Source organism: Neomonachus schauinslandi, chromosome 12 (assembly GCF_002201575.2).
Source record: "Neomonachus schauinslandi chromosome 12, ASM220157v2, whole genome shotgun sequence".
Classification (NCBI taxonomy): Eukaryota; Metazoa; Chordata; class Mammalia; order Carnivora; family Phocidae; genus Neomonachus; species Neomonachus schauinslandi.
In genome coordinates this window covers 72,376,250-72,394,267 of record NC_058414.1, presented here as the reverse complement: position 1 = coordinate 72,394,267, position 18,018 = coordinate 72,376,250, and the positions used below count along the sequence as shown (strand labels likewise).

The following is an 18,018-nucleotide window of genomic DNA, read 5'->3' as shown; positions in this document are numbered from 1 at the left end:
GCAGGCCCAATGAGACTTTTCTCCCTGGCGCCGAAGCTGAAGACCAACTCCGAAGAGAGCCCTAATTGTCAAACTAGTTGCTCACAACATTTTTGACTTGTTTCTCTTAAACAGTGTAACCTAATAAAACTCCTTTAAGATATATAAACAAGGCCTACCTACTAACACAAGAAGAGCTAAGACTATGTATACATGGGAAACCTGGTTTGACTGTTTTGATTAACTTGACTGCTCCAGTCAGTGAAAAAGTACTCACCAGTGAAGCAAACCATTCTGACAGATTTTTTTGGCCCACTGTGACTGCTTGTTTGACTGGCTTGCCTGTCAGGTTGAAGTGGTCAGATTGACTGGAGACAGTCTAACTGGGAAATTTAATTCTGGAGGACGTGGGTGTCTGTATACCAGAATCTACTTTAAATAACTTTATTTGAAATCTGTACCTATTTTCCTGGGACCGGCAAGAGAAGTTTGGAAGTGACACATTGCAGCACTTGACTTTCTAGAGTGAGATGTCTTGTCGCTTGCTAGAGCTGGCAATACATTTATAGGCTACAAAACAACCACATTTTTCCCTATGCACATATAGAGTTCAAGAGGATTGAAACTCTACCCTAACTTGGCCAAGTCTTAATAAGGCATCATACCCTCTTACTCTTCTGAAGGGTTGATGATAGATATGTGACAGCAAATGACTTCTCAGATATCAGGATACCAATTCGGTCATCAGTGACTTGTGGTAAGGGCCACGTTGACCCTGCCACTTATAGTAGTTTTTCTAAGAAGAAGAATTTATAAGAGAAAGAAAAAAGATCAGAATAAAACACCAAACAAAACCCTTGGTGAGATGCAAGAGAATCCGGTTGACATTATAACTTGAGCTGCTTTTTGAAAGCAAGCCCCTTTATATATCTATGCTTGTGTTCTGTTTGGAAATTTACTTTGAAATGAGCTCCCAGGTTTGGGCAAGACAACACCATAAGGATGGAAGGAATAATTTATTCTCACATGATAGTGTTGGATTTTATGGGGAGAACACATCAAGGTTATTGTCTGCTGTAAGCATATTTTTATATGGTCTGGTTTATGTTGGTTGAGTATCCTAATGTGTTTACATTAGGAATTTGAAATATCCTGTTATTGTTTGAAAGACTTTTTCATGTGCTGCTCTTTAACACTCCTAAAATTCTAGCTTTACTCATGGACATGGAAATGTTCAGGAAATATTCAGAACTTTGATGCTACCTCATGTACTTCTACTAAATATATTTAATAATAAGATTAGATAGAAGTTAGGGCTACAGTGTTAGTAAGGACTTTAAAGTTATGACACTTTTCCTGAAATAGTTTGCTTAATAGTCATATTTTCCCTTGTGTTAGAGTCACTTGGTGTATCGTTCTATTTTTTAAAATTTTGTGATTAATGGACGGAAAGGAAGCTTACTTTAGTTTTGCTTTCAAAGTTTATACTTTCTAGTCATTTTATGATTAAATGTTTTTAGCAATAAAGCACTTTGATCTGAGTAAAAGAACAAGATCAAATCTCACAGTTTAAAGAATGCTATAGAGAGGCCACTGGGATATATATTTAAATTTTATATGTTCTCTATATTATAGAATCATTATTAATTATGGTTCAATGATCATCTTGATGCTTCAGAGTTTTTACACATTTAGGATTATTTCCTTAGGCTATGCAAATGTATTGCACACATTTACTTCCTTGGTAGTAAGTCATGTGGGTACCTGTTGCATTGTTCCCTCCTCAGCACTAGGTATTAAGAATTAAGACATATTTGTTAAGTTGAAAGGCAAAAAGCTTTGTTTTAATAATTACTTCTAATGAGGAATAGAGACTCAGTAGTGAGACCAGTGAGGATTTGAACTTTTGCTTTGCTTCGCTTCAGAGTTCCTTAACCTAGCCTCTATCTTCACTTTCTCCCATGGAGAGAATTAGGCTGCTCACCTCAGTGCCTTGCTCTGAGGATTACCTGAGACAAGGCAATCAAAGCTCTGTGCCTGACACAAAGCAATACTTACTTACTCACTATACTTATTACCAATTTATGCCATTATTGTCATTATGATTATTCGTATAATTTTTAACTTTGAAGAGAGTACAATGTAAGCATATGTGGATTAATTTTTTAACTGTGCCACTTCTATAACTTGGTTAACCTCTCTGAGCCTTAGTTCATCAATAACATGCATAAAATAAGGGATTAGAATCATAAGGGACCAAATATGAGATCATAAAAGGGATCAATGGATAAGAACGTGGTCTGTTAATAATAAAATATTGTATAAAATACAGTACACTGTGTCCTATTAATTCTATTTACTATTGTCCTTGGATTCCATGGCAGTTGTCTGCTTACCCTATAATCTTGTGGCTGCATACTTAAAAATTCAGTTTCAATGGCAGAGAAGACTCACATAAACTGTGACAATGATGGTGAGTTATTAAATGGTGGAAATACTTAGAAACCAAATTATCTATGCGATATATCACTGTTTTTTTGTTTAGTCTCATGGAAACATCATATTCAAAGTTAACAGATGTCCACCATTTTGTCATTGTAATATATTCTACAAGCAGTAAGGAAGAAAATTAAGACCATGTTTGATGCTGCAATTTTTGGAGATAATTTCCCATTGAGAAGAGGATGTATGGTTGATAGTATACTTTACCAATATATCTTTTATGGTAGAATTTTTGCCACCACCAAGCAAGTGATCCATGTTAAGAAGCAGGGACATTTATGGGGATGTCAGGTGGTTTCCTTAAGCAGAGAGGTAGTGAGTAACTGACAGGAAAAATGAAAATGTGAAAGTTGACAGAGGCAGATTATGGAGTACCTTGTTCAGTGGATTTCAGAGGATGATCCAGTGTCCAAAACTGGGGTCTCCACCTTCCAGCTTTCTTGCTCTCTTACTCCTTATACTTTCTCTTTGGTCTGATTGAGTCTTTTTTTAAATTTTATTTTATTATGTTATGTTAATCACCATACATTACATCATTAGTTTTTGATGTAGTGTTCCATGATTCATCGTTTGCGTATAACACCCAGTGCTCCATTCAGTACGTGCCCTCCTTAATACCCATCACCAGGCTAACCCATCCCCCCACCTCCCTCCCCTCTAGAACCCTCAGTTTGTTTCTCAGAGTCCATAGTCTCTCATGGTTTGTCTCCCCCTCTGATTTCCCCCCCTTCATTTATCCCTTCCTACTATCTTTTTTTTTAACATATAATATTTTATTTGTTTCAGAGGTACAGGTCTGTAATTCATCAGTCTTACACAGTTCACAGTGCTCACCATAGCACATACCCTCCCCAATGTCTATCACCCAGCCACCCCATCCCTCCCACCCCCCACCACTCCAGCAACCCTCAGGTTGTTTCCTGAGATTAAGAATTCCTCATATCGTGAGATCATATGATACATGTACTGATACTCTGACTATTTCGCTTAGCATAATACCCTCTAGTTCCATCCATGTTGTTGCAAATGGCAAGATTTTGTTGTTTTTTTGATGGATGCATAATATTCCATTGTGTGTGTGTGTGTGTGTGTGTGTGTGTGTGTGTGTGTGTACCACATCTTCTTTATCCATTCATCTGTTGATGGACATCTTGGCTCTTTCCATAGTTTGGCTATTGTGGACATTGCTGCTATAAACATTGGAATGCACGTACCCCTTCGGATCACTACATTTGTGTCTTTGGGGTAAATACCCAGTGGTCTGATTGAGTCTTAATCCACTGACTACTCCATCTTCTCACCTTTGGGCCTTTGTTTCCTCCCTGTTCAGCCTTTACTCTAATTTCAATCAGTTCTCACTGGTAACACTTCTTGCCCCATTGTCCTGTTATTATGGACCATCCTTGACCAGCTCAGCCTCTCAGCTGCACCTTAATCCTTAATTTTATCACACCTTCAAAATCCCTTTGTAATGTAAGGTTACATATCCACAGGTTCTGTGGATTAGGATATGGACGCCTTTGGTGAGGGAAGCATTATTTTACCGATCACAGAATAATTGAAAATAATTGGTAAAAGCTTAAAAAGACTAAAACAATATATTTTCTAATTATATATATTTTTTCTTTTTAAATTTCAATAAAAAAGTTTTATTTTAATTGATTTGTCTGCTCAAATTAGAATGGAAATAGAATCCTGGATCTTCATCTCTGAAATTACGGTAAATATTTTCTGCATATTTCAAAGCTACAATATTAACTAGCATTTTGAGTTTTTTGTTATTTCTCAAAAGCAATTGACACACAAAAAAAGGTCTTACAAAGAAGTTTTCTGTTATTTCAACTCTTGCCAACTTTTTATGTGCATTTGTTTATTTCTTAAATTTATCCCTCAGAGCAAGAAGTTTAAAGAGATTAAATAGAATAGTCATGATATTTATTTAGAATGAGCCAAGCTGAGAATAATATTTTCTGCCTTCCTCACCTCCTCCCTCCCCATCCAACTGTTCTCTATCATGAAAAGGAGTTAGAGGTTTTCAGGAAAGAAACATTTAAGTAACAGTAAAGATGATATAAGGAAACTTTCTGGGGAAGAGGACTAGGACTCTTCAGAACAGTGCACATTTAATACACAGATCTAAAGACAAAAGTGGAACAAAACATCTTTTAAAAAAAAGGAAGCACTCATCTAAAGTTAATATTTCTTGATGGTAGATTTCAACTGTAGCGTTGTCCCATACTGTATGGAGAAGCCGTTATCTTGCACCATGTGATGGTTATAAGACAGACAAAGTGAAACACAAAAACAAAATCATGAGTGAGCCAAGTCAAACTTAACTAATCATGGGGAAGCAACTCCAGAGGTTTTTCCACCAGGGTGGAGTCAGCTGGTGGATACTTGTATACAGATATAGGACACAGCTTTTTCTAATAATGGAGGCTGGAGTTAATTTTTATTATCTTCACGAGCTGGTAATAAATACTTTGTAGTTGAAAGAATACCCTACTTGCAATCAAAAGACAAAAAGTGGAGTTCACTTTTTCGCCTGTGTGATTGTGAGCAAGTCCGATAACCCGTTTGAGCTTCAGTGTCTTCATCATTGGAATGAAGACAAAAGTCCTTCCTCAAACCATTGTATTGTTGGATTCCACGTGTGATGGTAGCTACTATTATATGGTATTCTGGGGCTTTCAATTAGTCCATGAGGTCCTATGATCAGTCTTCTTGATAAATTAATGTTTCATGGCTATGTACTTTCTGTAACTATAAAAAATTTGCGACAGACGTATGTTTCTTCGATTCAAAAGGAACATTGTTCTTCAGTGACAAGGGGAAGGTGAAACTGTGTGCAACAGCTCTGTAACTGAAGGCCTTTCCTACATGAAGGCACGATGACTGGGGGAATTTGATTAATGTAGATTAAGTAATAACAGATGCATTTGAAACACAGACAGCCAGACATCATCCTATTTACTAGTTAAGTAAAACAAAATGTAGATTTTACCCTTTTTTTCTAGAAATACTAGTAATAACTGTAAAAACTGAGTGATAGAAATGTACTTATAATACAAAGCCATTTTCTGCAGTTTGTCAATCAAAATGAATAATTTCAAAGTCTCATTTTCAATTAGATTATTTTAATATTTAACTACCTAAAATGCCCCAATCATATTCTTTAGAAAATGGTTAGACTAGAATACCACAGTTTTAATGATGACATTTTATTATCATAAAAATGACTTCATTAATTGATGATCATAGATCAACTCATAAAGTAGATAAGGGACATAAAAAGTTTTCAAGCCTGAGATAGTATAAAACCATTAGAATTGTTTAGAATTTTTTTCAGGAATAAACCTCTGCGATCCTTTTATTCTCACAAAAAAAATGTATGAATTTCTTTGTTATAAATTCAACTACCTTAAGTAGCCTGTGAGTTTTTTTACAACAAGGTCTGTATAAGTTGACAATATATTGATATTATCCCAAATCTAACCATTAAGATATATTAAGAATGAAAAATATAATGCCTTTGTAACAGAATGATGCAAATGATGGCAAGTATTATAAGGAGGTTTGGAATTTGTCCCAGGTGTTCTTATTGATGGTTTTGGATCTATTTTAGAACATGTAAAATTAAAAATAAATGCACTGATGACTTTCCAAGATATTTGAAACAAGACCTCTTAAAGAAGTCACTCTTGTTTCTCCTTTATTCTCTGAATCCTTGAAAGAACATTTACAACTTCATAATGAAAATGATTTAAGGTCACTAGACTGAGGATGAGAAAAAGTGTGTTTAACCATTACATGAGAGCTTTGTTTTAAGTTGAAAGTAACTGTGAAGTATAAAGTATCATCTAAACACAATTGTTGCTTTCTGAAGCAAAGAGGACTTGTAGAAGTCCTTTTAATAAATATTAATGTTTAAGCTTTAATGTAGTCAGTTAAACTTTTTAAAAAAGAAATTTAAGACATTTTACTGAATCTAGCTGAAACAACTAACTTGTATATTTCTACATTACAGAAGACAATTTAATTGTATGAGAAACTTCTGAAAGCTTTGGAGAAGAGTATTAACTCATTTAAATACAGCTAAAAGCACTACATACAAATATGTCTAATATCAAAATATGTTACAACTGAATCATTCCTTCTTATTAAAAAAAAACACATCTTGCATTCATTCAGTTGGTCTGTTGAATCAGAAAGGACATTTCCTCATGTCATTACTTCCCCAAGAGATAACATATTGCTCAATATGAATTTTGATTTTTAATACATTATAGTTTCTGAAAATAAAATGAAGTTAAATATTGTGCTGAAGTTTTGAAAAATAATTGTGAAGGCCCATTCAAGTTCTTTTATTTATGATATTGTAAGATTAAATAATATTATTTATGTAAAACATATAGCATAGTACTTTCTTCAGGCTGTTCACTCAATAAACAAAAAGAATACAAAATCTATTATCCAAAAACCTAGGGCTAGATGTGTTTTAGAATTCTCAGTATTTCAGATATTGAAAGATAATGTAGCACATATAGAGAAGCCCAAGACAGCATGCCATACTCAAACACATTAATGTATCTGCAGCAAAGCCTACGAATATCTACTATAAGTGAGATAAAGATAGATTATAAATAACCTTACTTTATTTCAGATCTGATTTTGCCACCAAATAGGTTTGCACCAAACTTAAAACAAAAACAAAAACAAACTTCTGATTTTCAGAGTTTTTGGATTCTGGAATTACAGTTAAAAGGTTGAGGACTGATAAAGAGAGTTGTAATGCCCTTGGATTGGGAAAATAATTCTAAATCTATATCAAAGGGTTGAATATATAACTCTGGAAATAGGAAAAACTAAATTAATTAAGGGGGATTTATTCCACTGTATAACACATACAAACTTCAAGTGAACACTTTGCAAAACATGTGAAAAGTGTAAGACTGTTGAATCACAGACCTGTACCTCTGAAACAAATAATACATTATATGTTTAAAAAAAAGAAGATAGTAGGAAGGGATAAATGAAGGGGGGGAAATTGGATGGGGAGACGAACCATGAGAGACTATGGGCTCTGAGAAACAAACTGGGGGTTCTAGAGGGGAGGGGGGGAGGGGGATGGGTGAGCCTGGTGATGGGTATTAAAGAGGGCATGTATTGAATGAAGCACTGGGTGTTATACGCAAACAATGAATCATGGAACACTACATCAAAAACTAATGATGTAATGTATGGTGATTAACATAACATAATAAAATTAAAAAAAAATCAATGGGATCTGGGGAAAAGCTAGAGTTTAGAATCAGAATTGATTGCCTGATGTGTAATTAGAGCTTGGGCATCCACCATGTTCAGTTCTAGGCCCTCTCATCTTGTAATTCTGTGCATCCTCCCCAAATCATCTCATCAGTTACCATCTAAGTGTAAATGTCAAGCTAGTTTTATCCACAGTCCATACTTCTGAGTTGGCTGCCATGTATCTGGCTGCCTACTTCACACCTTCAAAACATCACAAACTCAGTGTGTTCAAAACCAAACTTATGATTCTTTGTCCCTCCCAAAACCCCCGTCCTCTCTGTGAAGGGCATCACAATCCATTCAGTCACTTAAGCCAGAAACTCAGGTGCCATTTCTAAACATTTCTGAAATCCAGCTACTTGCTTCCATGTGATTACCTCACCCTTATCCCATGATCCTAGTTCAGGCAACCCATTTTTCTTTCCTGAACTCTCCTTTTACCTCGCTAGGACTCATCCAACTGAACTGCTAGTGTCCCCTTCCCTGTGATAAGGAAAATAAGACACCTTTATACACCTAAAAGCATTGCATGGACTGGCCCAACTGGCCTCCTCTGTCCCAGATCACACTGTAATCACTCTGCTCCAGTCCTTTCATTCCTCTCAAGCATTTTTCTCATCTTCCTTCCTCCCATCATGGTCTTTGCACATGCTGTTCCATCTCCCTGGAATGCATTCTTTATACTCTTGCTCTAGTTACTTCCTTTTCATCTTCCAGATCCAGCCCTACCATCCCTTCCTTAGGTAAACCATCCCTAATTTCTATCTGGATAATTTCTGTCCACATGCTCATAGTCTTGTGTATCTCTCTCTCCTATTCTTACAGCATTTGAGAATTTACAGTCATTCGTGTGATTGTTTGACTAAAATCTTGTCTCTTCCACCTGTCCATAAGCTGCATAAGGAGAGGGACTATGTTTCACTTTGCTCACCACTGTTACATAAATGGTTACTGTATAGAGGCACACATATTCATTTGAATAACTTGCTTCCCTTTTATCTAGGTCTGTCTGCTTGTTTTTGAGATACCTTTTACTTCCACAAAATTTATCAATTGTGTTACAATTACATGTTTAGTTATCTATCTCTCTCAATAGACTGTGAAGCCTTTGAAGACTGGGTTATGTCTGTTTTGTTCAGAATTATATCCCCAGAACATATTATAGTAGCATAAAATCTGATGTGTAGGAGGCACTCAAAAAAATATCTGTAGAATCAGTGAATGCTAAACCTGTGAGTGCAGGGTCAAATGTATTTTAAAGTATTATGGCTCAAGTTATCTCCATGTTTCATATTAACTTATTTTGGTCATTGATGATATTGCCAGTTGACTATAGTGTGTGCATGGCCTGTTGTGTTCTTTTAAAGCCAACATGAGGTGGTCAGTCTCTGATGTGATTCTTAATTGATATTTATGGCTCAAAAATTCCAAATACACATGCTCTTAAGAAACAGATCAGAATAATTATTGCTGATTATTATTGCTGATATTTGTTCTAAATCTTTTAAAGGTATAATATGATAATTTTCCTGAGGTGCTAGCATAAACAAAACAAATCAATGCAAGTATAGATGGAGCTAGACTGAGTTGTAAGGGAAGCTTAGACTTCATAGTGTAAATATGAGTGCTCATGGAGTGCAAGCATTTTTACTGCTAGAACACTACTGAATTAAAAAAAAAAACTCTGCTTAATAATATTCATGCCTCTTTAAAGTCTCTTAATTGTGGGTCTCTTCTCAAAGACGTACCATTGGAATTATCCAAATTCAAATGATTGGGACTGAAAGACTATGTTACAATCACATTTTATATTATTATCCATTAAATAGCTTTGGATTATATAATACTCAGCTGAAATATGCTGACACTTATTCAAAAATCTAAGTAAAACTTTTGATGAACCGGGCCCTACTTTGTTCAGTAGTTATATCTTAATCAGACAAGCTCGACTGTATAATTTTAGGTTTAGTCAAGATGAGATTTATGGGTATATCATATCCAAAGACTGCTGCAAAGAAAGTAAGATTTGAAGAAATGAGTTATTAATCTTTACTATATAACATTAACAAATGTCATGTGGCTTTTATGAGTAAGTACCTAGAGGTAGTAGATTCATAAGTCCCCCAAAATAGATTTCTTCTTATATACCTCTGATGCTAGGAACATAATGAATAGTCACCTATTATTCACTTATGATGTCCAAGCTTTTACTTCATTTATTAAATTTAAGTTTAGTACAAAATTAACAAAATTGAATAAGGACTGTCATGTTGTAGTGAATGGGATTGTCTGTCTTGCTTTTCGATAGGGGTATGTGAATGTGTACATACATGCAAATGTGTGTGTATGTGTGTGTTTGGTGACAATGTACATATTTTTCTTTACTATCATGAGGTACTATATTTACTATAAATCTATTTATTGCTGAATATATTTCTGTTTCTGTTCTTGCAAATAGTCTAAACCTGCTTATTAGGTAGGTGCCCATGTTTGCTTGATTGATTAGTTTGGCTAGTCAAATTAATGGTGATAAAAAGTCTTGTTACTGAGATAATTGCTTGTGTGATGTTTGCCATCACTTTTTAGTTTTGAGTTTCAAAAGGCCAGTACCCAGAAGGTGTTTTATCTCCTCCCAGGTCCTGTGCCCTCAGTTTAGATAAGTGGTCTCCAGGTGGATAGTGACATGTGGGTCATAGACCTGCTTTCTAGAGAGGAATGACTTTCCCTTGGGACTAGCTTTAACAAAGAGCAAACTCTCATTAAATGTTAAACTCTCAGTAAATGTTGAAAGAATTAGCTGAGGGCTTTTATCATCATCTTATGGTTTCTCTATAAAAAGATAACTTTTTAAAAGAAGCTTATATGTATGTGGGAATCATGTTTATAAGTTTTTTTGTGATGTACAGCACTATTAAGGAGATATGATACAAGCAGACAATCTTAGAGAATCACAGGGTTTGTTGGAGTCCTTCAAAGATTTTTTTGGTGCAACTACCTACTTGCTTCTAAAATTTCTTTGTACATTATGTTCTCTCTGTTGTTATCCACTGGATGGGATATGAAACCCATACAAGAACTAGGTCAAAAGACTACAGTATAGAACACTGAAAAGTAAATTGGAGGAATGAACTCATGTATCTAGGAGCATAATTTGAAAGCCACTGTGTGAAAATAAGAATGACTCCACGTGGGGGCATAGAGAGTTCTTCTAGCCAGCACTGCATGGCTGGCCCACATTACTCCACAGTCTTCTACCTACCAGGAGATCTTAGATGCAAATGCAAATAGCATCACTTAATAACATTTTGTTAATCTTAATTAATTTCTAACAAAACCTTTGCTGATGTGTAAAATTGAACCCTCCCAAGGCTGATTTAAATTCTGAGACTTCAAAAAATTTTATCAGACATCAGTTACCCTAAATAATTTCTTCTTGTTTCACCTGCTATTGTCAGAGAATGATAGCTGACTTTTTTCTATGACATTTGGCTGCTTTCTCGCGGACCTCTATCAATTCTCTCAGGATTCCTGCATCTGTTCTAGTCTGCAAACAAATAGAAAAAGGAAAAAAAAAATGCACACACAGATACATACATTTTGCATTTGTGATGTGATTCCCCAGTCATTGTTTCCTGCAACCAGGAGAATGCATTTTTTTGCTTCCTGACCAACTCCTTCCCGTTAGCTTATTGTATTTGCAGGAGTTTGTGTGATTCTCATTTTTTAAAAATAGTTTGCCCATTAAGCACATTGCCCTAGTTCTCTTATTAGTGGATCTAAGCATTTTTATAGCTCACTAATACATTATTTCTAATTTCTTAAAAGACCACATCCCTTTATTAGAACATGGGAATCTAAACTACCTTTAAAACATTTAAAAAAAATAGACATTTTAAACTAAGTTTTTCATTTTTTTAAATTCCAAATGATGGAACTTTATTTTTTAATAGCATAATTTCCATCTAAAGGTTAGTTTGAGACAATTGTTGTTGGAGTGAAGATTTTACCAGGTGAGTCTGGATTAGTCTATCTGAAGGTGGAGTCAGTGGTGTAAGTTGCTCTGGAGGCTGAGTGCTATCTAAGGGTCCAGTCAGGTTTGTACAAGGTTATGTATTTGGGCTTTTCACTGGAGCTGATTCATATTATGCTTTGGGCCTTTGATCAGAAATAAACATAGTGAATGTTATGGTGCATTGCCTAGATGATCCCCTTCACAACTAGCCACTCTTCCACCTACCTGATCCTGCTCTCCTCACCCTACTATGGCTAAGGTCTGAAATCACCCCCCAACAAACCTCCTGCAGGCATGTCTCAGAGTATATTTCCTGGGTAACCCAACTTAAGACAATTTTCTAAAAATATGGGCATATGAAGAATTTCATTGCGTATTTTACAAAAACTCCTATTGGGATTTTGTTCAATATTTTGTTCAAGTCCTCCATGAAAAAATCCAGTTTATAAATTCTCAGATATTTGTAAAGATATTTGTCTTTCCTCAGAACTGGTATGATCTAATTACTTAATAAGAAATATGACCCATATGGAAACAACACTTATTTATAGATCAAAAATACTCAAATGTCTGCAATATCACAAGGTTCCACCTTATATATAATATATATGTAATACATATAAATTTAATATATATATTTATGTAATATATATATTAAATTTTCCCTTTTCCTTGGCTGCCAGGATGCTCATGGATAAGTTTTTGTACTCAACTGAAATATTAATCTTCAGCCTACATTTCCTGGTGTAAATCATCTCTTACCACATTCACACTTCATATTTATTTGTAACATTTTGGAAAATGGGGAAACTATAAGTACATTCTTTTAAGTGAAATAAAATGGATTTCTGCATATAGACATTAGACTTAACGTGACCATTGTTATGTTTAGTTTGCAATAGCAGCATATCAGAGTGATAATGTTCAAGCATGGTACTGAGTTCTGGGGATGTGATTTACTTATTTGTTTTCATAAGAAAAATTTCCTTACATTTGGATGGTCTCAATTTCTTTGACAGTCGAATGAACCAAATCACAGTCTACAGCTGCTCCAGCTTTCTAGGTGAAGACTTTGACATTCTGGTTTTGGTTTACCAGCTCTTCTAGTAGATTCCCCAAGTTCTCTGTGGTCACCATAGTTATTCAAACACTGTACTTCAATGACTCATTCATTCATTCATTGAACACATGTGGACACATTTTTAATCACCTGCTGGGTGCCATTCTCTGGGTTATGAACAGGATGTATGGCAGGAAAGAGGTCAGCAAGAGAAACACAGTCCTTGCCCTTAGAGATCTCGTATTTTTCTTGCCTGTCCAAACTCTGACTAGACCACAACTCTATGAAAGCAGGTATTGTGCTGATTTTCCTTCTACCTTCGGTGTCCCACTTGACGCATATACGCTTGGCACTCAATATTTCTTGAATAAGTGGATAAATGAACAATGGCAACCTATCATTTCATCTACTTCATCTCACAAAATACTGGGACCTTCAGTAAGAGAAATCCGATAGTTTTATGGCTGTGTCTTCAGATGCCAAGCAATTTAAAAGTATTTTAAAATAGGCTGCACCAGGGGCACCTGGGTGGCTAAGTCGGTTAAGCATCTGCCTTCAGCTCAGGTCCTGGGATCCAGCCCCATGGGCTCCCTGCTCAGCAGGGAGTCTGCTTCTCCCTCTCCCACTCCCCCTGCTTGTGCGCACTCTCTGTCAAATAAATAAATAAATAAATAAATAAATAAATAAATAAATAAATAAATAAAATCTTTAAAAAATAGGCTGCACATGGTTTAGCTGCTGCTTAAAACTTAGATGTCTCATTGTTCTGATAATCAGCTCATGATTGGAGATGATGTAGGTTTTCTGGGGAGTAGTTTTTTCACATTCCATTGAATCTTTCCTGCTCCACTAAGCTTTTAGTCCCTTATGCTTACTCTACAAATGTTCTATAGATGGGGTCTCAGATGGTCCTCACTTTTGCCTGCTAACCCATTGTAATTCTCTTTTAAAAAAAAAAAAAACCTCAATAATTTAGGCAGAATTAGAGTTGATCCCATTTTATATTTTACTCCAACTCTGTATAGAATGGTCTACAGAGGAGATGGTCTTGTTTTGAGAAAGGAAACGTATTCGTGTGAGTTCTTTTTCACAACTAACATTAGTAATTGTCTCCCAACTTTTTTTTTTTTTTTAACGAATACCTCTTTATTTGGCTGCAGATGTAGAGGCTTTTTTAAAAAAAATAATTTATTTGAAAGAGAGTGGGAGAGAGAGCAAGAGAAAGCACAAGCAGGGGGAACAGCAGAGGGAGAGGGAGAAGCAGGCTCCCCACTGAGCAGGGAGCCCAATGTGGGCTCCATCCCAGGACCCTAAGATCATGACCTGAGCCCAAGGCATAAGCTTAGTCAACTGAACCACCCAGGCGCCCCTGACTCCCAACTTCTTGTCTTCTTTCTTGTTTTCTTTGATCTTTTGCACTTGAGATTTCCCTCCCTTTGACCCTGTGCAAGGCCATTTCTTTCCAACACCTGATTTATAACCACTTTCTTTTATAATTCGTTTTAAAAATCCACTCCTTTTTGTGGCATTTTTAATTCATTGTATACACCACTGAGCTTTTCCTTTGTACTCCAGTCATTTCAATTATTTACTCAAGAGCCAATATTGCATAGTGTTTAGGAAGGCAGGCTCTGTATTCCAGCTCCATCCCTTACTAGCTGAGTGATAAGAGACATGTTATTAAACCTCTCTGTCTCTGCGGCTTCATCTACATAGTGCAGTGGGGATAGTAATGATACTTCCCTCCTAAGGCTGTAACAAAGATTAAAGGAAATAATGAATGTAAATATCCTGGTACTTGTTGCATATTATTATTATCATTATTGTTTTTACTGTGGTTGATATTAATACTGCCCAACTAGATCATAAGCCTGGAGAGCCCTGGGATCACATTTACGATGTCTCTTGATGTAACACCAAATGTAATAAGTACTCTAATGAAAGCTCTTAGAGTCAATGGATGAAAAGTAAAAAATGAATTAATGAATGTTGTAAATTCTGATTCAACATACTTTTCTTAGAACAAGAGGCATTTTTTGTTTGTAGGGATACATGTTCCTTAGTCTTCGGTTACATTGTGTGATTTGTAAATCTGAAGATGCTATTTATAATGTATATTTTGTAAATGTATACAGATTAAGAAGGATTAACTAAAACTGTAAGATAATCTAAATAGCTACCCTAGAAAAATGATCACTGGCATTTTAATGAAATGTTATTTTACAACTGTAAAGCTCATAGCAATATAATTAGTAATATGTGTAATCTTTATTACCAATCTTAATCTTTTTTATATGACTGAAAAATTATTTTATGGTAGTACAATTAAAATAATGCTAAAAATGTCAGCATAACAGAATTAAACTAAAGTAACTACTACAATATTATACCCCAAACCAGCTAATTTAAATGCAAAATACTTTGTAAAGGCTATTTATCTGGGCTAATGCATGTTAAAGGATTTAAGGAGTAGTTTGTGTAGCTGAAATAAAAGGAAAAATAAGCACTGTACAGCAATCTTTACTATTGTTTAACATGAGGGAAATATTAAATAGGTTTATATATAGACCACTTGAGGAAAATGTATTAGAAGCCACATCACAGCATAGTAAATATAAAGAGGACTGGCAGGCAATACTACTTTCAAAGTCTTTTAAAGGAAAAGCTTGACATACATGCTTAAAATTGCACTTATGCACTTAATGTAATATTGTTAACTGTGATAACTAACCAGAATTTTAAGGCTATATTTTGAAAAGGGATTTCAAAATACTGGACAGTTGTTTAGTTGGCACATGACGGCGGTTACATTTTTCTCTGAGTGCTTCCTTCAATTTATAATAATCTACACAATTATTATTAAGTGAGACTACAGAAAGGCTTAAAAGTGAGATTATGTATGTATGTATGTTTGTATCTATGTAATCTCGAGACCCAACATGGGACTCAAACTCACAACCCCAAGATCAAGATCAAGCCCGGGGCTCCTAAAAATAAGATTTTTAAAAACAAAAATAGGGTGTGCCTGGGTGGCTCAGTCGGTTAAGCATCTGACTCTTGATTTTGGCTCAGGTCATAATCTTAGGGTCATGGGATGGAGCACAGAGTGGGTTCCACACTCTGCAGGGAGTCTGCTTGAGAGTCTCTCCCTCTCCCTCTCTGTCTGCACCTCCCCCCCACCCCCGTGGGCGCTCGCGCTCTTTCTCTCTCTCAAATAAATCTTTTTAAAAAATAAATTAAAAATAAGTCTAGCATAGAAATTTTTTTAAAATATGGAAAAAATTACTTAGATTTTCACTACCCATAAAGTATCATACTTAATATTTGGGGTATGTATATTTCTAGTTTCTGCTCATCATGGATAATTTTTTAAAAAAATAATAAAAAATAGTTGTGATTATGTTCCATGGAATATTTATATGTAATATAAAAAAATCCAAGAAATATATATGATATGAAAATTACTATATTTTCATTGTATTATTTTAAGCTTCTTTTTCTAGAACCTCAAAAAGTATTGTTGCTTATATATTTATTCCAAATTTTGGTTCACTTACATGTTTTTGAGAGCTATGTTTTTTTCTTTTTTTAAGATTTTATTTATTTATATATTTGACAGAGAGAGACAGAGAGAGCGCACAAGCAGGAGGAGCAGTAGAGGGAGAGGGAGAAGCAGGCTCCCCGCTGAGCAAGGAGCCCAATGCAGGACTTGATCCCAGGACCCTGGATCATGACCTGAGCCCAAGACAGACTGAGAGCTATTCTTAAAAACTTGGTTAGTTTTAGTAAGTTTATTTTTAGTAAGTTTAAATTACTTCTTTCGGTTTTTAGTTTTTAGTATTTTTATTTGTTTTAAATATTGTTTTAAATATTTTATATGTTCCTTAGTCTTCAGTTATTTGTTTTAAATATATATTTTATTTTAGAAGGTTTAAATCACTTTTTAGAAACTATCATCCATTAGTATCATACGTAAATTATGACAGAAGCATAAACCATCAATGCGAGAGAAGTAGATGTTGTAATGTGTCTATTGTCATAATTAAGTCGTTTAAAGTGGAACTCTGATTCACCAGATGGTACTACACATTGTATTCATTTGGTTTTTATTCCGTAGGCCTCGGCACATCTGGAAAGTCCGGCAAAGTCCCAGCTACAGAAAGTGCAGAGACAACAAGTAAAACCCTTCATGACCCTTGACTACCAGATTGTCAACCAGACTCTTAAACGGTCACACCCCCCACCACCAGGCAGTGCACTTCTGGTGCAGCACGGAGAGCCATCTGCCGAGAGTGACACTGGCCTGACTGGAAATCCACTCACCAGGTTACTAACGCTTGGGAAAGAAGATGACAATGTGGAATGGCATGTATGTCTAATAGCTACTTATGAAAACATATAATCCGGTTTTGAAAAAAAATTTAAAGAGATTAAAGTCTACATTTTGATACTCAACATTCCAAATGCAAATGCACTTAACAAAAGGGATGTCTTAATGTATTCATTTGTAATAGTTACTTACGCACATATTGATTCCTATGCATAATAAAATATAACAATTCATTTCTCAATACCTCATTTCAGTTGTGTATCAATGTGAGTCAAAATGGGCTCTAACGGTAATTTATGTTAGGAAGATTTAGCTTTGTAAGGATTTTCTGGTGTGTATTTAGTTAAAATATTTATCGATAGCTGTATTATCTTAAATACCCATTAAAATAAAACAGGAAGAAGTTGTTTAAATAGCAGTCAGTATGTGCTCTAAAATAAGACTAAAAATCTTACTGCACTTAATGTTGTATGGAATTACATTTGGATTTCTTACTATTAATTATTTATTCATTCATTTCTATTTTCAACAAATACTTGTCCACCGTTGACTAAATAACAGGAATTTAGAGGTGCCAGGGATACAAAATGAGTAAGAATGTGTACCTTCATGGAGTTTATATTTATCATGACCTGCTTATGAATGAACCTTCGAAAAGTACTGAAGAATGAATTGAACTGGCAAACCACCGGAACCGGGGAAAAGACTTCCTTTAATATCTCAGTGAAGAAAAACAACATTCATAGCTGAGCTTTCTATTCATTTCCTCTTCTTTTTTTCTCCATTTTATTTGTTAGATGGGCCATGGTCCTGTGATCTCCCACATTT

At 35.1% G+C, this 18,018-nt stretch overlaps 1 protein-coding gene across 1 annotated transcript in view; it reads left to right on the top strand.

The window, feature by feature from the left end:
* TFEC (transcription factor EC) overlaps positions 1–18,018 on the top strand; it is a 63,485-nt gene that overhangs the window by 8,055 nt on the left and 37,412 nt on the right. The window contains exon 2 of the mRNA XM_021699374.1: positions 16,978–17,229. Coding sequence (XP_021555049.1) covers positions 17,050–17,229 — 180 coding nt within the window. The 5' untranslated portion in view covers positions 16,978–17,049. The remainder of the gene's footprint in view (positions 1–16,977; positions 17,230–18,018) is intronic.